At 44.8% G+C, this 24085-nt stretch overlaps 1 protein-coding gene across 7 annotated transcripts in view; it reads right to left on the minus strand.

The window, feature by feature from the left end:
* The window catches only part of MPRIP (myosin phosphatase Rho interacting protein), a 69134-nt gene that overhangs the window by 5868 nt on the left and 39181 nt on the right, over positions 1-24085 (minus strand). For 3 of the 7 annotated variants that reach the window (XM_081338009.1, XM_081338011.1, XM_081338008.1), the window contains 16 exons: positions 21851-21986; positions 21530-21643; positions 20963-21019; positions 20623-20691; positions 20123-20212; positions 19498-19607; positions 13302-13893; positions 13034-13150; positions 6959-10777; positions 5224-5371; positions 4647-4764; positions 3180-3339; positions 2755-2874; positions 2542-2628; positions 1912-2074; positions 1475-1560 (listed from right to left, as the gene is read on the minus strand). In XM_081338009.1, coding sequence (XP_081194135.1) covers positions 1475-1560; positions 1912-2074; positions 2542-2628; positions 2755-2874; positions 3180-3339; positions 4647-4764; positions 5224-5371; positions 6959-10777; positions 13034-13150; positions 13302-13893; positions 19498-19607; positions 20123-20212; positions 20623-20691; positions 20963-21019; positions 21530-21643; positions 21851-21986 — 5986 coding nt within the window. Of the gene's footprint in view, positions 1-633; positions 696-1474; positions 1561-1911; positions 2075-2541; positions 2629-2754; positions 2875-3179; positions 3340-4646; positions 4765-5223; positions 5372-6958; positions 10778-13033; positions 13151-13301; positions 13894-19497; positions 19608-20122; positions 20213-20622; positions 20692-20962; positions 21020-21529; positions 21644-21850; positions 21987-24085 lie in introns of all 7 variants that reach the window. The other 4 variants (XM_081338013.1, XM_081338012.1, XM_081338010.1 and 1 more) reach the window with 3 other exon arrangements.

Genomic DNA, 24085 nt, shown 5'->3' on the forward strand with positions numbered 1-24085 from the left:
AGCTCTCCACCAATAGCATTAGCGCTAGCACTTAAGACTTATATAACGCTTCACAGTACTTTATAGCTCCCTCTAAGTGGTTTACAGAGTCAGCCTCTTGCCCTCAACAATCTGGGTCCTCATTTTACCGACCTTGGAAGGATGGAAGGCTGAGTCAACCTTGAGCCAGTCAGAATCGAACAGCTAGCAGTGGGCAGTTAGCCTGCATTCGAACCACTGCGCCAACTACTGTCTATTTGCTGACAGTTTTTTATCCAAAACTAGGGACTCAAACGTGATTCTTCACTCGGAAACTTGTGCCCGCTGAAGAGTGGTCAGTGGAAGCATGCACAGTCAACATGCAGGCATCTTCTCATGCTCCACAGAGCTCCCCACATGTCAGCCAAGATGGCAAGGAAAACTTTTGATGGATGTCAGCGAAGACAAGATGAAACAGAAGGGTGGATGCAGCCACTGATGGGGCATGAGGGGTCTGTCCCTGCTCTACCCAACCCAAGTCCCACAGCTTCTGGGGAGTGGGTGGATGGAGGGAAGAACCTTATTAGCTACGGAAACTTCAGCAGAACATGCATTTGTGCACTGCAACCTCCGAGAAGTAGCATCGTTGAACCGGTGGGTAGATGGATTACCTACATGGCAGGGACCCTGGAATCTGGTGCATTTCAGTTATCCCATGAAGCCTGCTCAATTACCGACTGTTATCCGAAGCAAAGACAAGGAACAAAAACAAGAAAGACATAAATCCTATCATGGGTCGCAATGCAAACAACTTTCTTCACACGACTTTAAGGAAGAGGCCAAGACCAAATGGCTCCATAAATCAACAACTCCATAATTTTTTTTAAAAACCCCATAATAATTAAAAGCACAGATCAGTAATAAAGGGAAGCTGCACCTGAAGGAAATTAAACTAGGTCTTCTGGTGCAGGAAGTACACAGAGAAAGGGGCAGGATACCAACAAAACCAATGGGAACTTAATTAATAAACGACAGAACATTTTTCTCAAATCTGCCGGTCCTTTCTGTGAATTTTGCTGGGGTTCGGATGTTTATAAAGAGGTCCACCCTTGTGGACTATTGAAAACTATGTTCCCTTAAAGCAATGTTTGTCAAACTTGCCAACTTTAAGACAAATGGACTTCAACATGGCTGCCTGGGGAATTCTGGGAGTTGAAGTCCACTTGTCTTAAGGTTGCAAAGTTTGAGAAACACTGTCCTAAAAGCTCATGCTTTAAATGTGTTGCTTATAACTCAAAAGCACAAAAGAATGAATGTTCTTGGCTGCATTTTTTTGGTGGACTTAGGAAAGCAAATTGCTTCTGCTCTCTTCTGGGTTGGCTTCTCAAGCTAGCCCAAAGCCTTGGAATTCTCAGATGGATTCCCCCATCCAAGTATTCTCCAGGGCCTTCCCAGCTTAACCTAAGAAGATCCAACCATGTCTTGCAGGGAAGATGGAAAGACCACATCAACTCACCTTTGACCTGATATTTCTTAGTTGCCTGCCAACGCTGGTCCTGTCCTTCTTCAAGAAATCAGGATTGCTTTTCGATTTCATAATATCTAGGTAGGTAAGAAGGAAAGGAAGTCAATAAAATTCTTTTGAAAGCTTGCAGGTCATAGTTTCCCAAGCAAACATAGTTAAAAGAAAGTCACTACCTCAGCCTCTTTCCCTTCAAGGCAACAACACCCCAATATACATATCCCTCCCTCAAGTAATCCAATGTTACCACTAATTCTAATTCTAGGTTCCTGAACCCACCAAGTCCTACTCAAGGAGATATCAAAGAGTAGTCTTTGCAACAATGAATGTGCGGCAACTTTTTCCAGGAAAATTTCCCAAGATCATTGGATTCCCACCCTTCTTTGATTCAGCATCCTGAAATATGAAATGAAGAACCAGTGAAGAATTACCGTATCCGGACACGGTGCTACTCTCGGGAGATTTTTCTCCCAGGGCTTCGGTGGCTGCCTTCAGCTGCTCTTTCAGTCTGCTGATGTCACAGTCTGCCTTGGCTTTGACGATGCTGAGCTCTGTGTAGATGTCTTTGTATTTATCACTGGCGTATTTCTTATCCTGGAGAAAAGACGAAAGACAATTGGAGTTTCGGTCTCCTTGGGCCACCCAAAGGAGACAGCTGGGATGACTAGTGATTTCAACAGCCATTAGTTCAACGCCTTCACCAACCTTCGCAGGATCTCATTAAAACACATTTTTGTTTGTCATCTGCACTTAAAGGTGTCCCTTTTTGGCCTGACTCTTCTCCATCCTCCTGGTTCCTCCTGCCTTAGGCTATCACCTAAAGCAGCGGTCCAACCTTGGCGACTTGGAATTGACTTCAATTCCCAGAATTCCCCAGCCAGCCATGTTAGCTGGGGAATTCTGGGAGCTGAAGTACATATACCTAAAAGTTGCCAAAGCTGGACACTTCTGATCTAAAGCATAGTTTTAAAGATGACTGCTGTAGCTCAAAGGTGTACAAATGAGAAGGTTTAAATCACTTGTTAACGGTTTTAAGGTGATCCCTGCATCTCAATTCTTACCCTCAATGCTGTTTGCAATTCATCTTTCAAAGAGCTGATCTCTTGTTTCAAGTACTGGATTTCTGATTCCTTAACTCTCAACAGGACCTGCAAGGGAGAAAGTCAAGAAGATACACCTTTTAGTAAACGAGTATCAAGAAAAAATATAAAAGGTGGATGGAAGGAAGGAAGGAAGGGATTTCTGAGCTTTTCAACAGTTATAGACAAACTCACCTCTAACTCATAGGCATCCTTGCCTTGGGTGAGAGGAGAGGCAGCCGTTTCCATGCCACCTTCCCCAGTTAGCAATGTCCGTATTCGGGTGATCTCTGCAGCCAGGCGGTTGTTCAGCTCCTATGAGGAAGCCACAAGCACACTATTGTTCAAAATAAATAGAATTATGCCAACAAACCACCACTTTATCATCCAATACAGGAAACCTTTACATCAATTTTTGCAGAACACAGGAATCTTTCACCTCACTGTGCATGCAGAGTTAACAGGTGTATATCATCACATCACTCCTCCCCCCAAAAAAATTATAGGAACTCTTGAACACGGTGAACTCGGGAATCCTGGGAGTTGAAGTCCTCCCATCTTAAAGTGGCCGAAAAACACCCGCTTTAGAGCAACTGTCTCAGACCACAAGAAAGCTTCACCTGATTGTGCGCGTTGAGTTCCTGGTTCTCCCGCTGGCATTGTCGGAGGGCCTGCCTCTCCGCCTCCAAAGCCTGAGCAAGGTGGGCGTTTTCCAAGCACTTCTGCGAATATTGTTCCGAAAGGACTTCCAGTTCCCGTTGGACTGACTGCACCTCCTCCCTGATGGCCGGACAAAGCAGAAAGAGGCTTTGACTTTGAAGGACCCTTCCAACTGTGTTATTCTACTCTACTCTACTCTATTTTTCCATTCCGTTCCATTATTTTTTCTTTTCTTTTCTATAAATTTTGATTCCTCCCAGACCTTCCAAGGACTTATTCCCTTCACTCAGCCCTTAAAGAAACTCTTTCCCAATCCAATCATGCTTGTTTTTAATCACCAGTACAGCAAAACCCAAAATCATTTCTCCTTTCCAAAAATGTACACCAATTTACTTTTAGTGGCCTGAGTCAAAATCTGTATAAAATCTTTCTTTCTTTCTTTCTTTCTTTCTTTCTTTCTTTCTTTCTTTCTTTCTTTCTTTCTTTCTTTCTTTCTTTCTTCTTTCTTTCTTTCCTTCTTTCTTTCTCTTTCTTTTTCTTTTCTTTCTCTCTCTCTCCTTCCCTCCCTCCCGCTTCCCTCCCCTCTCCTCTTTCTGTTCTTTTAAGGCTTTTAAAATATCCCTTCCAAGAATGTACAAAGAAAGGAGAGCAAAAAAAAAGCAAAAAACAAACAGAGTATTTATTAAATTCCAGGAATTGATTAGTAGAGTTTTCTTCTCTCCTTGCTGGTTTGTGTTGCAAAATTAATTTGGGGAAGCAGGGTGGGAGAAATCAAGTACAGAGAATGGATGAAGAGAGTAGAAAACTGGGACGGTCATACACGTTTTTTTTTCTGAGAAAAGCCTTAACTGACTTTCCCAAAAATTATCTGTAAAGTTTTAGAAACTTAGCATGGTCCAAATCAGACATGAGGAATTCATTTCTCCTAAAGTACAAATCTATAAATTCAGTTTAGGTCAATTTTTTTTGGGTGCATCTGTGACAATAAATCTGTTTATTACCCTTCCGTGACATCCTCAAAATAAATTATGAGGGTATTTGTGTGTGTGTACACACACATATACTTGCAGAAAATATGTCCCCATTGCAGCCAAGGGCTTATGGAGCAGCTCATAAATAAAAAGAAAATGTACTACAAACAGAAGAATTTTGGAGTCTAGAAATAGGGAAGGAAAATGAGCCATTAGCAGCTTGGGGGGACAGTGTTGCGCCCCACCTGGATAGCTTTAGAAGACAGGGAAAAGATTGTGTGTGTGTGTGTGTGTGTGTGTGTGTGTGTACGCTGAGATAATGATCATAGATTGCATACAAGTTTAGAGTATCCAAAATGCCAGTCATGCACAACGGAATCCAACCAATGTAGATCCAGAGGGCAAAGAACATTTGACACGGACAACCAACCCCAGAAGATGCCAAGAGAGCCTTACAAGTATTGTCTCTGCAGAGCTTCTATGTCTGAATTGATGCTGCTAATTTGGGAGCGGTGGGTTTTTTCCAACTCCCGTTCAAGTTCCTCCCGGTGAGCGTTCTTCATAGCTTCTATGGCTGGAAAGGAAAGGGAGAATTACTGGGGGTCCTTGATTGGCCACCGGAATTGAGCCCGGAATTAGCTGTTAAGTTAATGCAGTTGTAAGTCGAGGCATCGTTTGGCCAGATCGGATTTTAAGAATTTTTTTTGCAGCTGTTATTAAGTGAACACTCTTGTGGTCAGCAAATGCCATGTTAATTTTCTCCCCCATGGGCGGTTTTTAGCAGAAACTGGAAGGAAACGCTTGAAACCAGCACACACACACACAAAATATTGCAAATTGTGGCCACATGATCACAGAGTGTCTGTGTCCGTGTATCTGTCGTAACTGTAAACAGGTCATACGTAGTTCTGGGGAGGTCCATCGTAACTTTGAACAGTGGTTAAGCAGCCAGTTATACGTTGAGGACTACCTACACACAACTGTAGGAAAAACGCATCTCCGCGTCTTCTGCACTCTCTTGCCTTAGGCCTACCAGAGATAGTGGCAGCTGTTTCCTCAGCCAGCAAACGGTCCTTCTCCTCCCTCAGTTTCTCCAGTTCTCGCTGATGCTGCCTCTGCAAGTCCTCAATCTTCTTCTGGTGGGTCTCTTCCATGGCTGCAAACCCCCGTTCACACGTTGCCTTCAAGAAAATCAGAAAGAAGGTTGCATTGGCATGTTGCCCAAGTCCATTCTTAAACCCTCCAGTAACAACAGAGATGGGTCTGGAGGGAAAAAAGGGAAGTGGCTAACAGAAAAGACTCGAGGGAGAGAATCACGTGGTGAAGGAAATATCAATTCCTAGCTAGGTTAGAACATCTAGCATTCTCCATCACCGCCACTGCCAATCTTTACTATAGTGGAAGAGGCAGCCCCAAAGCTTTAAGAAAGTATTATTTTAGGATCTCCTGAAAAGGCTCTAAAAGGATGTGGGCATTCAAACGTTGGAGGGGGGGGAAACAATTCTAATTCTAGCTTGCAAACTCTACTCAAGCCCTCCTCCTTGTCTATCAGGAGTAGGACTTCACATGAGTAAAGATTCCCTAACTCTTACCCATCTCAATAGCAATAGCCACAGCACTGAGATTTATATACCGCTTTACAGTGCTTTTACAGCCCTCTCTAAGCGGCTTACAGAGTCAGCATATTTGCCCCCAACAATCTGGGTCCTCATTTTACCGACCTCGGAAGGATGGAAGGCTGAGTCAACCTTGAGCTGGTCAGGATCGAACTCCTGGCACTGGGAATGTAGAGTCAGCCTGTAATCCTGCATTCTAACCACTGCGCCACCAGGGCTCACTTGTTCAAACCCAGGAATCCACCACAGCCCATTGTTCAGTCTGTGTGTGGTGCGAATAACAAAGAGCCTCACATCCTTAAGGTTAGGCTGCCGTGCTGTAGTTATGAAGGGGGGGGGGAAGTCAAGTGCCCTGTTTAGGGTGTGCAATTATTACAAACCAGAGGAGCGTCACCAGGTTCCACCTCTTTACACCCTAGTGAAATTACAAGAGTTTGCCAGGAGGAAATACTATGAGTTTTAGCCTATATCTCAAATGAGAATCCTTATTATTGGAAAATCGGCTCTTTTCTTAATTTGATGGGAGGTGAATGGAGGTAGCTGGGGAGATTTTAAGCACATGCAATGATGCCGATCCAGTTAAGACATTTTTAGACATGGAGAGTAAATGGAGAGAAACAACAAGCACCCTGTTTCTCACTGTAACGGAGGGAGGAGACGATGGGCTGGATTTTCTAGGGGCAGAAAACCCCACCACCGCCATCAAGGACAGTCTGTGACCCTCAGTTTGGAGGGCGTTATCTTAAATTGGAGCTTTCCTGGCACGCTGCCCTCCAACCCTCTTAAATCATCAGAAGGTCACCTTTGATTAAGCTGGACCGCCTGGTGACTTGATCTTCATAATGTCAAGAAAATGATGTCAGTGCTGAAAAAAAAATGGCCAATTTGTTCCCTAAAGGTCAAGGGATTTGTCTAATCCCAAGGACTCATATTCTGGTTTAAATGGGTCCAAGGCCCTAGGAGGCTAAACTGATGCTCTTTTAAAAGAATGAAATGCTTTGAGAAAGCTTCTATCACTCGCCTCTGGATTCTACCTGCAGGCCAGCTGGTTAATCAGCATGCTTGCTCTCAACAAGGGAGGGGATCAGATTACATGGCCGTGAGGAGCATTGGCACACATGACATAGCAAGAGAAGATGAACAAACAAAGACCTTAAGGTTCTCAAAGTCCTTCTGGTATTTCTCCCTCAAGGTGGGTGCGTTCCCTTCCAGATGCTTGTTCTCCAGCTCATCTCTCATGACGTTCATCTGGGATTCCAGTTCTTGAATCCGCTCTCTCAATCCGTGTAGGGCATTGGGATCATTTCCCAAGACCTGGATTCCACTGTTATGATGGTCTTCTCCCAGTACTTCTGCACCAGAGGCGATCCTGGGTGAGGTTTCAGGAGGCTTCTTCTGATACTTCTCCAGCGATTCTTCCAAGCACTTGATATTCTGGTTGTAGCGTTCCTGCAAGATCTGCAGTTCCTCATCGTGGAGGACCTGGATTTCTTTCATCTTGACCTGGAACTTTTCCTCTAAGCTTTGCATTTGCTCCGTATGGTGTCTCTCCAGGTTCTGCTTGTCTTGTACAAGGGCCTCCAACTGATGGCCCCCCTCAATTCGTTCCCCCTGTAGCATGTCTTCAGTCCTGTGGAGCTGCTCAACAACCTTATGCATCTCCTCATCGTACTGGCTCTGAAGTGCTGCAATTTTTTGGCTCTGCTTACATTCTTCCTCTTCCAGGAGTCGTCGCTGGTTGTCCAGCTGCCCCACCTTGGCTCTGAGGTCATCATTCTCTCTTTTGAGCATGGCGATCATCTCAGCAAATTCGTTCTGCTGTTTCTGCAGCATTACTTCGTACTCTTCTCTGAGGATGGTGACTGCCCGTACGCGCTCCTGATATAAGGCATCCATGTTTTGTAGAGACTCTTTGTACACCTTGGCTTCCTTTGCGTACTCCAGCCTTGCTCTGTAGGCCCCGTAACAAACCTGGGCCTGAATAATCGCATCCTGGACTAGCAGAGAAGAATAGTGTTCAAGATCTCCCATGCACATCTCATAAGGAGGACTGCGTGAGATTTTGAGGAGCTTGTGGCAATCTTTCAAAGCGTCGTCAGGGGACACGGACAGAAGGGCAGCAGCAATTTCTTTCAGAATGTTGGCTTTGTCTTTGAGCTGCTGAGCCAAATCATCCTGGACAGCAGCCAGAGCTTGACTGCTGAGATCCTGTACGCTATGAGCTTCCAAAATGCGTTCCTGAAGGCTGACGTGCCAAGCTGGTTGGGCTGCTTCTGAAGTGCCTTCTTGGATCTCAAGAGCTTTGGAGATCTGGTGCATAATCCCATCAAATTCAGGAGATTTGTAGGCTTTAAGGATTTCTTCCAACATGCACTTATGCTGCTGAAGAGCGGTTTTGGCATTGTGGAGGTCTTCTTCCATAGCTTTTAATCTCTGATGGAAGGATTCTCTCATTTTCTGAGCCACAAAACCCAGTTCGGCTTTAACCAGTGTACTGTCTGTAACTGACTGGATGAGATACTGAGGAAAGTCCAAGGTCTCCATCTTCCCTTCCTCCCTTTCTTCTTTAACCCTCAAGTGCTTCCTTAATTCTTCTACCTGACCCCAAAACCCATCTTCCAACAACAACTTCTTAGACAAGGTATCGGCTAAAGCCACAGCAGTATGTAAAATATTTGAAGGCTCCAATAAGACTGTCTCCAGAGTGGCGTGAATCTCTCTGAGAGTCGCTGAGATCTTTGAAGAGGCATCTGTCAAAGACTCTGCTATCTGATTGATCAAGCAAGCTTCAAACGCCACTCTCCTGGAAAGCAACCTCAGCTGTTCTTCTACAGAAAATTCCAGCTGTTGCCTCCCTTGGAGAGAAGCGTTGTTCTCATCCCAGCAGATGTCTTTAGTCTGCAAAGGTTGGACTTCTTCTGGTTGGTGCTCAGCTGAAGGAAGTGCCTTTTGTAACATCTGGATTGCATCCATTAAAGTACTTTCAATGCTGGACAGAGCATCCAAGAACATCTCTTCCTCTTTTTCTTTTTCAGAGGAGCCCACATGTTTTAGCTCTTCTCTGCACTGATTTAAACACATTAATGCTCGGCTGGTCTTTTCGTGGAGTTTGCACAGCTGATGTAGATGGTTCTCATTCAGCTTGAATTTTTCTTGCTTCTCACTTTCTACCTGTGACACCAACCCTCTAATCTGAGCCAAGCTGTCTTGAAGCTGTTCTCTAAGCTGAGCTTCAATGCCAGACCACTGGTGGTGAAGGACCATAAGGGCATCGTGATTTTGGCCCTGCTGACTTTCAAGTTTCATGGTTACGTCTTTGAGTTTTTCTTCGGTGACGTAAAGTTTGGTTTCCAGGGAGTGAATGATAGATAAGTAGGTCTCAGAATCACCCAAGGCTGGATGACAAAAAGCTGGTTCGGAAGTCATACTTTCTTCTGAAAGGGACCGTTCCTGGCTTGTGTCAGAGGAAGTGCTGCTGGCCCACATCTTCTCTGATCCATCAGGATGAATATATTTTTGGCACTGGATATTGGAGAAACGTATCCTTTGTCTTTTGGCTCCTGGTATTTCCGCATCAAGTTTCGTCGAATCTTTCTGACCCATCTCTATTTCTGGAAGATCTACTGACTTTGATGGAGAAGAACATTCTTCAATGCTCACCAGGGTATGTCCACAGATTTGCCTCTGGCTGCTACTGGGTCCTTCATGATTATCATCGATAAGCATGCATCCCAGACCTGGGAGTCTTCCTTGCTTTGAGGAATTTTGTGCTGGATCTTCCACCTTGCCAATATCAGTTGCGTTTGTTGCAACCTTCAGCACAGAATTCCCTTCAGTTGATGTTTTCAAATCATCTTCTTTGGCCAGGTGGTCTTCTTGTTCTTCTCGACTGCTACCTGCAGTGGTCAGTTTTAAAAGAGGCTCAGCTTTTTTCTCCACAAAGCTCAAATGGGTTTCTCTTACTTGTCTCAACTCCTCCTCTTTCTCTTTCAAAATCTGCTGCAAATTATGGAACTGCTCCGAAACCACCTCGTAGGAACTCTCCAGACTGTGGTAGCTACTCTCCTCCAGTTGTAGCTTGGTTTGGAGTTTAGCCACCTCGTTATCGGACTCTGCAACTTGGTTCATTAACTCTTGGAACCGGCATTTAATTTGATCCCTTTCCTCCTCAAGACTCTTGATATGTTCCACCAGCTTCTGGATGCTGGCTTCTTTCTTTTCTAGCTGGTCCTCCAGTTGATGGACTAGTTCACTGCTTTCAAACTTGGCCGTCAGCTTCTCCTTCAGCAGGATCTCCTTCTGTTGCTCGTTATTCTGAAGCTGGTTCTCGTATTCACTGGCTTTATCTTCCACTTCTTTCAGGCTCTGGATCAAGATTTGCTTCTCCCTTTCGCAGCTTTCTAGCAAAGACTCGTAATTCTTCTGGAGCTTCTTCTCCATCAGCATTCGGGATTGTTCGCCAGCACTCAGCTGCAGGCTCAGGTCAGCAATGCGATCCTGGAGACGTTGCACTTCTTTCTGGTAGTCTCTCTGCAACGCCTGTTGCATCTCTAGATCTCTCAGCTCTTGGGTCTTCTCCAAGAGGAGAGTTTCTGCCTTCTTCAGCTTCTGCTCACTGGCCTTCAGCTGGGAGTTCAGAGTTGTTTCGCTATGTTGCCATTCCTCCATCTGCTCTTCCGTTTTCTTCTTCTCAGCCTTCAGGTCGCTCTTCAGCTTGGCCAAGGTCTGCTCCTTGATGGAGAGATCTGCAGCCGCGTTGCTGAGTCTGGCTTGCAAGCTCTGGATCTCTGCTTCGTGATGGCGGATGACATCCTTGGCTTCCCCATAGCTACGTTTAAGTGACTGGATCTGCTGGTTGATCAGCTCCTGGCGCTGGCATTGCGTTTCCAGTTCGCTCTGGAGATCTTTGTTGACTTTATGGAGCCTCTCCCAGGCTCCTGAGGAGGAGGAGGAGGAGGAGGCCACTTCAGTCTTTAAAAGAAAATTAATTGAATAGAAAATTAGTAGCATTCTTCGCCCCTGGTTCTGAGTGTCACATCTCTGGTTAGGTTTAGGCCATAGAATGCGTTGAATGGGTATGATCGCTCCCTTTCAGCTTCAATTCAGAATGATCTCCTTTTATTTTTTTATTTTTATTTTGGGGGTTTTCAAAAACAACCAGAAACAACACACACCCCTCACCCACTTTTTTTTTTTTTTGGTTTCCAGGAAAATAGGGAGAACATCTTCCAATGTAACAGACAGCATGGATGATAAAACACCACAATAGGTTGTACACAAAAGACCCTGAAAGAAACAACTTGAATAAACAAAGAGGGAGGATGGACACCAGGAAACATAATGGCGCAAGACAATTAGAGGAAAGATTGGAGAAAGAATGAAAGCTGGAGGGGTTGGAGGGATGACCAAAGGTGCATTAGGAAACAGCGAGCAACTTCGCAAAGACCCATCTGACGAATCTCATTTTGGGGGCTCAAAGCTGAGCTAGAAATGGGTACCAGAATCAGACCCTCCCATGGAATTTCTCCTTGATCCAGTTGGCCCTCCACTCTACTGGTGTTTCGAAGGACCTTGAGGAGTTGAATCTTCACCCAGATTTTTGGCAAGGGTGACTGAACCCCTTTTTTGATTGTTGATTATGTAGGTTTGGTTTTGTTCCTGTCTGGTTTGCTGTCCTTCGTTGCTGTTTATTAGGACACCATTTTATTCGTTTGGATGTTGCTATGTGTGAACCACCCAAAGCTATTGAGAATTGGGTGGTATGCAAATTTTAATGAATAATATTAAATACCTATTTTGTTCTGGGTTTTTGTTACTGTCAAGGTTCTCTCAAACTTTCAAGACTGGGTAAAGCTCTAAGCTTCTCTACCCAGGAGTGGCTGAGTTGTGTTCCTGGTATCCAGATTTAAATGTAGCATCTTTTGCAAGCAAACAATAATGCCAAGCGTCACCTGATAAAGTCCTAGAAGAACCATGAAACCCACAAAATCCACACACTGTCCCTTCCCCCCTTCCCTTCACTGTAGCTGGCAACAACTGACACACATACCCCTCAACTCCCCTATTCTTTTAGGGGGGGAAAAGAACATTTTATGCTTTATGTTCCTAGCAAAAACAAGGTGAGAATGAAGTTTTAATGCTGAAGTTCTAGGTCTACCTAGGCTTTATTCTGCCTGCACATCAAGAGAAGTAGGGTGGAATGACAGAGGTAAGATGAAAACGTAAACAAAGGTCCAAAGAGATGCAAAAGAAAACCATGATTCATGCAGACAGAAGAACGTACAGAGATTCATGCAATGGTTGGGAAAGAAGGCCACGTGGTATGGAGAAGACACAGAAGAAGCACAGCGTTCAGCCTAATCACCGGCCCTGCCTCGCTGTCCTGGGATGGCTGGAAGGGACAGCCCACAGATGTGACACTCAGATACATGCTTTCACAGCAGAACAATTCCCCCATGCACGATGCCCTGTCCCCAAGGAAGATTAGTAGAGTCATCTCCCACACCTTCACCCCAAAAGGAGCTAGTTGTCTGGAGAGAAGCAGGAGAAACCAGTCATGCGCCATTGTTGTTAAAAATGAAGAGCGCAGTCAGGCTCAAGGCAAGAGATACACAAGAAAAGTTGTATTGTGAGAGATTCAGAAGGGCTCCGAATTCAATATGCGTGCAACCTGGCTCTAGACAGGTCCTGAAGACTCGACGGGAGGAAAACTTGCAACGTGGACACCACGAATCGGGAAAGAAAGCAGGCTAAAAATGTTCTCTTGTGGGTCAAAAAGCTCACAACAAGCTTCAGATTTGAGCTTTGCCTTCAGGATTGCCTAGCAAGGTTTCTTTCTTTTTTTTAAAGAGTAGGGAAAAAGGAAAAATATACAGCCAATATCACTAGTTCGTCAACAACACAATTTAGCTTTTGACTGATGGCTTTGGTCTACCTTCTAAAAACTTTATTATTTTGAACAAAGGGATTGTAGTCCAAAGGCTGTAATCATAAACTACGCCAATGATATCTATCCATCTAGACCAGGGGTAGGCAACCTTGGCTCTTTTATGACTCATGGACTTCAACTCCCAGAATTCTGGGTGTTGAACTCCACGAGTCATAAAAGAGCCAAGGTTGCCTACCCCTGATCTAGGCCCACTTGCAAGCATCCTGGACTGAAGCCCCACAAACAAAGCCCAACTGACTACCAGAGACCGATGCTTCTGGTCTCCTCCTCCCTCCTACCTGCAGGACGTAACCTTCTCGAGCACTTTGTTCGCGTCCCAGAGCTATTTTGAGCTGGTCTTGTAGGGCACGGTTCTGTTCCAAGAGCTCTGAAGCTGCCTTTTGACTTTGTTCCAGCTGGAAGTACAACATGGAAGGCGTTAAACAAGGATGGGGAGGGACCCAAAGATCCTACGTCTAGATCATGGTTTAAGTTCGTATTTTCAACCCTTCCTCCCTCCCTCCCTCCCATTTTCCTTCCTTCCTCCCTCCCCTCCCCCCACCTTACCTCCTTTTCCAGCAGCACAGTCAGGTGCTGCTTATGGAGTGTCTCTCCATTCTCCTCCAGGTGAGGAAGATGTAGCGGGGCAATGGGGACCTGCTTCTCCTCCCGCAGAGGAGTGGTCTCCACCTGATGCCACCTCTGCTCGATCTCCACATGGACGCTTTGGGGCTTGGCCTCCGAAGTGGCAGGCAACCCCGAAAGCCTATCCACCTCCATCTTGGAGAAGTCTTCTGGGCTTCCTCCATCAGTAGCATCCAGGTGTTCAAAGCGCTTCCTTCGCTCCTCTCTTCGACGGGCACGTTCTCTCTCCAGTTCCCCGGGGTCTGCCTCTGAGGGGCCAGGCTCCTTGGGGAATGGAGTGGAAGTGTCCTTCAGAGTCTCAGCCAAATTGGCTCGCTCCTGAGCCAGGACTTGCTGGATGGGGCGGAACTCAGCCCAGTCAAAGGTTTTGGAGCGACCTTCTCGCCGCCGTTCCCGGGCTCGACTGCGCTTGTATTCGGGGTCCATCTCGGCTTGCTCTGTCTCCTGCTTCTCACTTGGCTTGGGACAAGCCTCAAAGGAGCTTCCATTTTTGCTCTTCTCCTCTGGCAGAGAGCTGGTAAGAAACGATTCAAGAAGAAAGGAGAGCAGAAGCAAATTAGACATGGACCCAACTTTTCATCCTTATGTTCTTCTCCGATTGCTCCAGGAAGACACCATCGGAGGCCAAAACTATTGGAGGTGTGGAATTTGAGTAGAAACAGAATTATTCTGACATCATATCCAAGAGACCGTCTATCCTTTGGTTTAAGAACAGGGTTGACAATGCAAAGATCTGGCTGATTACCTTCCCACTGACACAGAACTGGAAGCTTTTCCTGTCCCTATAATGCAGTTAATTGTTCATGACTTTTGGTGTACAGTTTTCATTCTTCTTCCAATTCTGCAAGAGGTAAACTTTTGACATTCAACCAGATTAAGCCCTGGTCACACCTTGCATCAAAATCAGCTTAAGGCAACTTTGCAAAATTATCTGGTGTTTGGAGCCAGAGTGAAAAGTTTTAAAGTAATAATGCTGAACTCAGAACAGACATAAAACGGAGATTGATCTTCAAGTGAACATTGCAGTCACAAAAGCGTAAAACAACCTAAAATATCCTGGTCAAAGGGCTATTAAGTGTTTAGTAACCGGCTTCTGCTTTTTGTGATGGAGACCTTACTTTAGGTTGCGTCGGCCTCTCTCCTTTTTCACTTTCTCTGCTCTTTGCAAATGTTCCTTAACTATTTTCTCCTCCACTTCTCCTGAAAAGAGCAAGATTTATGCTCATAACAGAGCTGTTGTGAGCTTCAGCAGCATTGTTATTCAGCAGCATTACAATGAAGACATTCATGAAATGCTTTTTTTTTCTTTTTTTGCTGAGCAGGTCAAGAAGAGGGCAGTTTCCCCCCAAGAAGACCTCGTTTGAGACCCGGGAAAGAATTTTCCATTTCCATTACACCCCACAGGAGGAGACAAAGTCCTCTCCCTCTAGCTGACTTCAGTCAATAATAACAGAAGCATGACTTGAAGCATTCTAGGCGATAAAATTGAGGGCTGGCTGCAATGTCTTGTCCCTGTCATGAAACAATACATCTCCCAATAAAGGAGAATATTTTTAGCTCAGGGTTGAATTGAGGGGTCTCTGAGCTTGGTGGTTTTCTTGCAGACATTTCACGACCCATCTAGGTAACATCATCAACGCTAGTAAGGAGTGGGGTTTGTTCTCAGTTTATATTCTAGTGGAGTGATCTCCAGAGGGCCTTTTTTGTTGGGATGTTTATTATTGGCTTGTTGGTTCCTCGACTGGGGTATCGTTTACTTGATTGTTAATCTTGGGAGTTAATTTATGCTCATCTGGGTGCTGATTGCTGGAGGGAGGGATGTTTTGAAGAAAAAGAGACCCATATGCCTCTCCACCAGCAATCAGCACCTAGATGAGCATAGATGAACCCCAAGATTAACATGAGACCAACCATCAAGAAGTATACAACAGCCCAATCAAGGAACTGCCGAACAACCCAACAGTAAACATCCCCACCAAAGGTCCTCTAAGACCAACCCCATCAACACTGACAGGGCAAGCCACTAGTATACAAATGGAGCGTAAACCCCATTCCTTACTAGCCCTGATGAGGTTACCTAGTTTGGTGCTGAGAGGTCCGCAAGAAAACCACCAAGCTCAGAGAGCACTGAGGATCCCTCAGAACATGCCCTAGGAGAATGGGATTCTGTTAAGGTATTTAATTTAATAGCAGGCGCAGTGAAAACCTGGACAATGAGTGCAGCTAATTGGCTGAAGGGAGCTGGCCACTGCATGAGGCAATCTAAGCTGTGACTGTAAGGGGGGAATCCTCCTCGTTTCCCACCTTTTTCCTCTGTGTGCTCTGCAATTTACCTCAGGATGTTCCTGTGGTGTTGATTTGCCTGACGATGCTTCTCTTTGCCTGATTATCTTATCTGCTGTAAATATATTTATTTATATAAAACTACAAGTTCCCGTCAGCATCTCTGACGCCATTTGGCTACCGGCTGCGCAACTCCCTGACAGACTCCCATTCTGTATTTTTTACAACCTGCCCGATTCTTGGGCATCCATTTTCAACCAGGAAATCTCCACTGCACCAAGAGCAACCCTCAAGGACAAACTAGATATATTATCCTACTGAGATTCAAAAGGCCCAGATTCCCCTCGTGCTGTTCCTTTCCTCTCCAAAAAGCTTTCGTTGTATGCATCCAATGGCTTTTTGTGCGTGTGCGTTTCTTCCCAGACTTCCATTTAGCAGTGAAAGGGAAGAGGGGTGCCTACAGCATGGCTTCTTCTCCAAGACAAGAACCGACACAGGGCCTAACGCAAGCCGGCGCTCACACAAAGGAAGCTGCGGTGCTCACTGCCAAGGTGGACGTCAAAACGGAAGGGGAGCGAGACAGACAGGCAGAGACAGGCAAGGAAAAGGTTCTGGAAGATGCTGGAAATGGGGGCTTGTCACACAACGGAACACATGCCAGCCTCCAGCGTGCACAATTGCAGGGCGGACTTAAAATTAAAATAACATAATAATTTAACTCTAGGGCTGCATTCCCCTAACTTAGCCATAGACCGTTTTTATTATCCCTACTAGTTGGAAACATGAGCCAGCTAGGAAAATATGTTGCTTTCTTTTCAGGATGAGCCCAGGGCCTGGCTATCTCTTGTAGCTTCTGAAGGTTGTGGAAACACCACTCACCGCTGGGAATGGATAGATCTACAGTATAGCAATATCTTAGTTGCCTATCTTTTCCCAACCATTCCTTAAAATGGCAGGGAAGGCTTGAATGAATGTACGAATTATCCCATTTTTTTTAACCCACAAACTTTACTTGGCTCTCTAAGAAGAGCCACCAACAACTAGCCATCAACATGGAAGCGTCTTAAAACCTCTTTTGTGGCATCAGATCTAGAAATTCTCTATCCACGTAGAAAAGGTTTCTGGCACAACAGTTGCAAATGCTTTTTTGGGATGAGGAAGGTGGAAATCTTCCTCCTAATTAGTTATTTTTATCATCATCTAGCGACATTCGACTGGGATTTCAACTTATCTTTTTGTGAGATGTTGGCAACTGCAGCCTAACTCATGTCAAAGTTGCTTTTGGTCTACAGCCAGTAGTTGCAATCAAATGCAACTTTCCTTCACAACAAAGAATTCCAGATTGATTTTAATCATTAATAGAGTAGAAAAATATGGGAAGAGACCACCAAATTGGTGGGGGATGTCGGAATGACCCATTACTCATTGGGATGGACAAGCGTAGGTTCTCCATGTCACCTTTTCAAGGCATGGTCTCAAAGGATTATATTCTGGAATGGCTCTCTTATTTATTTATTTTCAGCACCCAAGGATATCTCACCTCTGCAAAAACTCAAATTACTGTAGATCATTTTATACTTAGGATGTACAGTAAAAGAAAGTCTAGTACCACTCTCAAGCCGAAGATCACTAGAAGACCGCTGACTGCTCTTCTTGAGCCTACCTTTCCCCCACTTTCAGTCTTCCTCACCTGCCCAACAATGACTCAATCTAAGTCCTATGACAGAAACTATCCAACTTTTACAAAATACTGACTCTGCCTTCACTCAGACTGAAGATGTTCCATACTTGGGCAATGAAATGTCTCCAAGTAGACAACCAAGCTCAGAGAGCACCAAGGACTCCAGAGTCCAACCCTGAACTCATAGATTCTCTTCTGGTGGTACTTTATTTTGACATGTCCCCTGAAGTAATTTCAGATACGCCTACTCATGGGACTTGAGTATCTGGCTTAAAGAACTAGTGGTATATGGACTCAACTTTGTGGTTCTGAGGCACAAAGAAGCATTTGCTTACTACTCTGGTTGGGAGACTCTTTGGTTGCACGGATGCCTACTGAGCAGAGATGTTGCAAGAGATCCTACAAACTTACTACAAATCTACTGATCTATTCCAGATTCTGGCTATAGGATCAGCTGTTGTCCCTCCAAAGGAAGGTCCTTCAGCTGCATTTCCAGAAGGCCCGCTTGGTGAGGCCAAGCAACCAACACCACAGAAATTCTGCAACTAATTCTGCAATTCAGTCCCGTCATCCTGACCTCCCTCCCTCCCTCCTCCTTGCTTTTTTGAGCAAAATAAGCAGGAGTTTCTAATCCAGACAAGTGCAGCAAAGAAAGAGAAACATGCAGTGAATCACGAGGTATACAAACCACAAAACGTTAATACAGGAGAGAACACAGTTTTCCAACCTTGGCTTCAGCACGGATAACTTCAAAGAGAAGCTTTTCCTGCGAGTGCGTGGAAATTAAACATATGAAGGAGTGAGGCGAGAGACTGGGAGGAGAGGGGAGAGAAGCGTGGAGAGACAGAATGGAGGAGGGACAGAGAAGAAGGAAAGCAATTCTGGGCTGAGCTGTCTGCCCCCAGGTCCTCATGTCTGTTCACACACCACTTTAAAGCACGGTTTCTTAACCTTGACAACGTTGAGACGTGTGGACTTCAACTCCCAGAATTTCTCAGCCAGCCTACACATCTTAAAGTTGCCATCGTTGAGAAACCCCTTTTTAAAAGCAACATTCCATGCTTCACAACTACACCATAGATACAGTACTTGCTGTGGTGCTTACTCTTCTTTTTTACACAAGCAAATAACAAAACAGGAAAGGAAGACCTTACTACCACATTTGAAGCCAGATTATTACAAAGTGCTGTCAAACCAAGGCTTTAATTTGGGGACTCTTTAATTTTCTTGAAGGACCTACAGATTGGATCTACTGTAGATCAAGGGCAAGGTGGGACCTACTGTAGAGTCATGCTTGGGGACAACATACACCATTTAAGTCCTAACTGGAAGATGATGCACACTATTGCTACTGCAAATTAACATTTGTTGAAGTTGAAACTGGTGGTTAATTACATTTATTTATTTTATTGGATTTATATACCGCCCTTCTCCCCAAGGACTCGGGGCAGTGTACAGGGCAGTTAAAACACAATATACAAGGTTAAAATAAATTAAATTAAATTAGCCCCAACAAGTAAATCACATTCTAAAAATTTAAAATCCCAATCCCTCAGTCCAGGCCGGCAAGCTCAAATAACCAAGTTTTCAGGTCGCGGCGAAAGTAGTGAAGGTCGGGAGCCATCCGGAGCTCAACAGGGAGCTGGTTCCAGAGGGCAGGCGCGCCCACAGAGAATGCTCTCCCCCTGGGGGCCGCCAGTCGGCATTCCCTGGCCGACGGCACCCTGAGGAGGCCCTCTCTGTGGGAGCGCACAGGACGATGGGAAGTTGACGCCGGCAGAAGGTGCTCCCGTAAATCTGTATTCAGTGCGCTAAAAGCTCGCTCAAGTGAAAAGCAACTAGGTTGATATGGCCCATGAGCAATATAACCGAACAAGGGTTCTAGTTAAGGTTCCTCTTAGTGTCTCCACCTTAGTTTTTCCCATCACTCTACATGTTTAACAAGAGGTGGAAAGAGAAATCAGTCAATAAGGCATCCAGCTGTCCTTACAAAATTGTGCAAAAAAATCAAACTCCCAGAAAATCAGTCTCAGAAAAATGATTTTCAGAAAGTGGAAGAGAGAGAAATCAGAAGTAAATGGATTTGTGGAGAAATGTGATGAAGATAATTGGGGGAAAAGACTAAACATTCTTATTTTTCATGTTTTTTTTTACCTGGTCACGTCTGGAGCGACTGTGGGACGAACATGTTTCATAATGGTTTGGATCCAGTTCCGGCGGATTCCAGATGTCATAGCAGAAAGAATAAATTTGCCTTCTTTAGTCTACGAAAGAAGAGGAAAAAGTGATGGTTGGGCCTCTTGCTACAACAGATGGTTCTGGGAGGAAGTTTCTTCAGATCTCCTGCTGCGGTGTCCACCTTTCTAAGGTAGCTTCTCAAATGAATTTTCAGAAGAAGTAACAGAAAGAATGGGTTCTGTTCTGGTTCTGCTTTTCCAGAACCAGAAACATTCACCCAACTTCAGATAGTAATAGACCATATATTGAATGGTTCTCCAGATGGGTCATTGGTGGTGGGAGGGGTTTGGGCCAGGTGTTCTCTCTGAACCCTAGGGCACCTTTTGAAGGAGATGGGATCTTCACTTACTCATCCATAAATTGGGTCTCATAACAACAACCGCAACAAGGAAAACCAACTCTGCCCCATTAATTAATTAATTATTTTACAGGACTTATATGACCTCCTATCTCATCATCCATAATTCCTTTGCACAAGGGATGGGCTCAAGATCCTTATTCAGAAGATGTCTACCCTTTCTATGTATACTCTATTTCTTACATGGATCTGGAAACCATAGTTTCGCTGGACGGAGTATTCCGTGACATCAAAACAGGTCGACAAGTCAATTTCCCCATCCAGATCGGCTGCCTGAGAAAAAGAGAGGAAATGCATTAAGAGAAGAACGTATAGGTCGGGGGTAGGCAACCTTGGCTCTTTTATGACTCTTGGACTTCAACTCCCAGAATTCCTGAGCCAGCTATGCTGAGGCGAAAGGGAGAGGTTTCCAAGCTGAGCCAGGCTGCCTCAGGAATTCTGGGAGTTGAAGTCCACGAGTCATAAAAGAGCCAAGGTTGCATACCCCTGGTATAGGTCAATGGTGAAAAAGGTACAGTAACATTTCTTTATACAGCAGTGTCACAAAATATAAGATGGAATCCTCTTTGCCCGAAGAATCAAAGCAGACTCTACGGAGGTGGTGGGAGAGAAAGAAACAGAGCTGGTGTGAGCATCAGAAAGGGTCCAGTAAGGCCTAGTTCTTGGTCTCCACCTCAACCTACCTCCTCTGCCACTGAATCCCGGTAGTACCTCAAGCTCTGATCCGTCAGCACAAACCAGTGCTTCTTCCACTACAAAAGAAACAAGACCAGCCATTTTACAGACATTTTTCCTTCCTAAGATCGGCAAACTGGTTTCTTAAAGAAGTAAGTAGGGATTGGTGGGAGTGATTATTTTACTGGGCAGAATTCTGCCAACATTACACTTAGACTAGGAGAACTTTTGCATCCAAGCTAGGCAGAAATAAGTCCAAGTTTGAAATCAGTTCTCAAGGTTTACTATCTCCAAGGGGCAACCCCATCTACTGTGGTTAACCCAGGAAAACAGCACCCCAAAACCTACCTGCCCATCTTCATCCTGTTTTGTCAGCCATCCCTTTTTGAAGTTCAGCAAATCTGGCTACAAAGGACCGAAGAGAATTTAGCATCCTGGCCCTCATCTCCGCTTAGATTACATATAATATATAAAAGAAATCCTGGTTTTTTCTGAAGAGTTCGGCTCCCTTCTTTCAACAGAACTTTCCTTCAAGAATGGGACTATCTTTTACTCAAGGTAGTCCTCAACTTGTGACCCCAATTGGGACTGGAACTTCTGTCACTAAGCAAGGCGCTCTATGACTTCATGGTGACCTAACCCTAACCCTAAGTGGAATTTTCCTCCAATGGGATTTTCCCATGTATTTTACCAGGAAACTTAAATAGGGCAGCCCAGAAAAGTCAGTGCCCTCCTAACCATACCCTAGAACTCTGAGTTTGTTGGCAATGTCCATTTTGCTCTCTGAGTTCATGATGACATAAGCCTAACCCTATAGGGTTTCCTGCCTGAGCAGAGGGTTGGACTAGAAGACCTTCAAGGTCCTTTCCAACTCTGTTATTCCCTTATTCAGAATCCCCAAATTATTGAACTTACAGTCATGGAGGATTCTGTAGACCTTCTGTCCAGCGATTTTGCTCTCCGGTGCGGAGACAAAGGAGAAGCTGACACGTCCATGATGGTCCCGCTTGCTGTTTCAGCAAGTAAATCCTGCAGGAAATATGAATGTTGCACGGTCATTGGATTCAGAACTGCAATTTCGATTAATAATGAAGAGGTCACAGATCGTCACAGTCACTGTCTTACTGGTTGGGGAATTCTGGGACTTGAAGCCCACGCCTCTTAAAGTCGCTAAGGTTGACAAAGACTGTAAATCTCTCCCATCGTAATAAGAACATGAGACCGCTGCCAACTCACCCGTTTCCTAGGGAAAACCCTTTTTTCGCTCCTGCCCTGCCGAGTTTCGCTGGAGAGCCCCGAAGAAGCATTGATTTCCATGTGTTCTGCATTCTCAATATCCAATGCTTCAAATCTTTCAATTACTTGGGACCTCCTGAGAGACAGAGAAGAGAGAAGGGACGGGCAGTTTGAACAAAAGGGAAGGATAGGCCACCCTTGAAAGTCAGAACCATTTCAGCCCTCCCTCTTATCCAGACAACATATTCAAAATATCGACATAACGATGCTTTTCTCTACTATATTTCTGTCCTGTCCTATTGCACAGACTCATTGGATGGGGAGAAAAAAAAACACCAAGAGATAATCATATAATGGTAAATAAAAATTAGTAAGCTAGAAGGGATCTGAAAGCCTGAAGCATTTGTCAACTTAGGTGCACATTACCGAAAACTGGAACCAGCCCATTTCATTCAGTGGGAAGCATGGAGCATTTGGATTTGTAAAGCTTGCAAATATGTGATTTTTTTCCTCCTTTTAAAAGCACAATTATGTGACAGTGCTCTTTCGGAGAAGCACAGGGATCGCATCCTCAAAAACGTCCTCAGAAAATGGGGTCAGTGAGTGAGTTTTCTTGCAGATTTAAGGCAGCAAGCTCAAATCTATTACCTTTTCTATGAATATATGGCATGAATCCCATCATTAAGAGCAGCTACTTAATGAACATAATTCAGTGCTAAGCTTCACAAGTCAACAGTTACACTTTAATATTCAGAAAAACGCTTCACAAAGCCGTACACAGCCTTGGTTTACCTATGAGCCAACGTCAACATGGGTCAACCTGGACTTTAAACATAGAAGAGAAAGACAAGAGCAAAAACCAAATTGATTTCAAGCTCTGCGTCTCCAAAACAGAGACGGGCATTTTAAAATCCCATTGGAAGTTCAAATCCAAACCTTAAGTAGCCCTTGGAGAGGCCTGTGGTAAATCAAGGACTTCCTATAGTGGCTTATCAAACCGCCCAGAGTCACCTTGTAGGGAAGATGGGCAGCATAATAAAAAATAACTAAAATAATAAAAGGAAGAGAAGAAATGTAAAATAATAAAAGGAAGTATCGTAAGATAATAAAATGAAGTGAAGTAATGTTACGTGATAAAATGAAGTAAAGTGAACTAAAATAATAAAATGAAGTAAACCAAAATAATAAAGTAAAAAAAAACAAAAATAAAATTAAAGTTGCATTTAGCACAGGGAACTGCATCTGTGCCCGCAGCGTGTATAAGAAGCCATCCGTTTAAGAGAATCTGGACTGGGAAGCTAATCTTTTCCACACTGCTGTCTACCAAAGCTAACCCTGCTGAACTACCAGCCTCTTCCAGAGCCCGGAGGCTGTGCCCAGATTCCCTTCAAGGCAGAACCCAAATCACCGCATGCCACATGCAGAGAGAAGAAGCACTAAGCACCCCCCCACCAAGATGCCTCCAGCAGTGAGAGCCCCCAGCACCCATGGCCCTTGACCAGAGAAGGCAAAATCAACATCGTCATCATCATCATCAAGACCCTTCTGGACCCCTGCCCTTCAAGTCCTCTGCCCTCGAACCCTCACCATAAATTTTAAAACCCATGGCCACCGCTTGGCTTCCGTGCCAAGACCCATCTCAGCTTCCCTTTGGGGAAGGGAAGATTCTCGGCCACCATTTCCCATTTGGCTCAGCCCACGGGTCTGGTTCCTTTCCAAGCCACCACCCCCGCCCCCCACCTCCACAAAAATGAAAAGCAGCTTGATTGTCATGAAAGGGAAGGGCACCACCGTCAACAGCTTGAGATTTATTTTTTATTTTTTTGAGATGAGATGGGAGCGAAGCAGCGGAGCACAAGTTATCACACAGCAGAGGGAGGTGAAGAACAGAAGACCTGCAAGAAAATAAAAGCTGGAGAATGAATGAACAAAAAGGTTATCTTCCCTTCTTGCCCTCCCCACCCTGCCCCCCCAAATCAGAGGCATTCTGAGATTTTTATTTTTATTTTTTAAAAAACAAAACAAAAACACCAAATGCAAAATCATCCACACCATTAAGAGAAGTGATCACTGGAAACTGCAGAGTGCCATTCCCACCGAGTGTGGTTACTCCAGGTATCATGGGAAGAACGGTGGCAAGAACAACAGAATAATAGAATTGGAAGGGACCTTGGAGGTCTTCTAGTCCAACCCCCTGCCCAAGCAAAAGACCCCAGACCATACCAGGCAAATGGC

This window comes from Vipera berus (assembly GCF_964194415.1).
Source record: "Vipera berus genome assembly, chromosome: 13".
NCBI lineage: Eukaryota > Metazoa > Chordata > Lepidosauria > Squamata > Viperidae > Vipera > Vipera berus.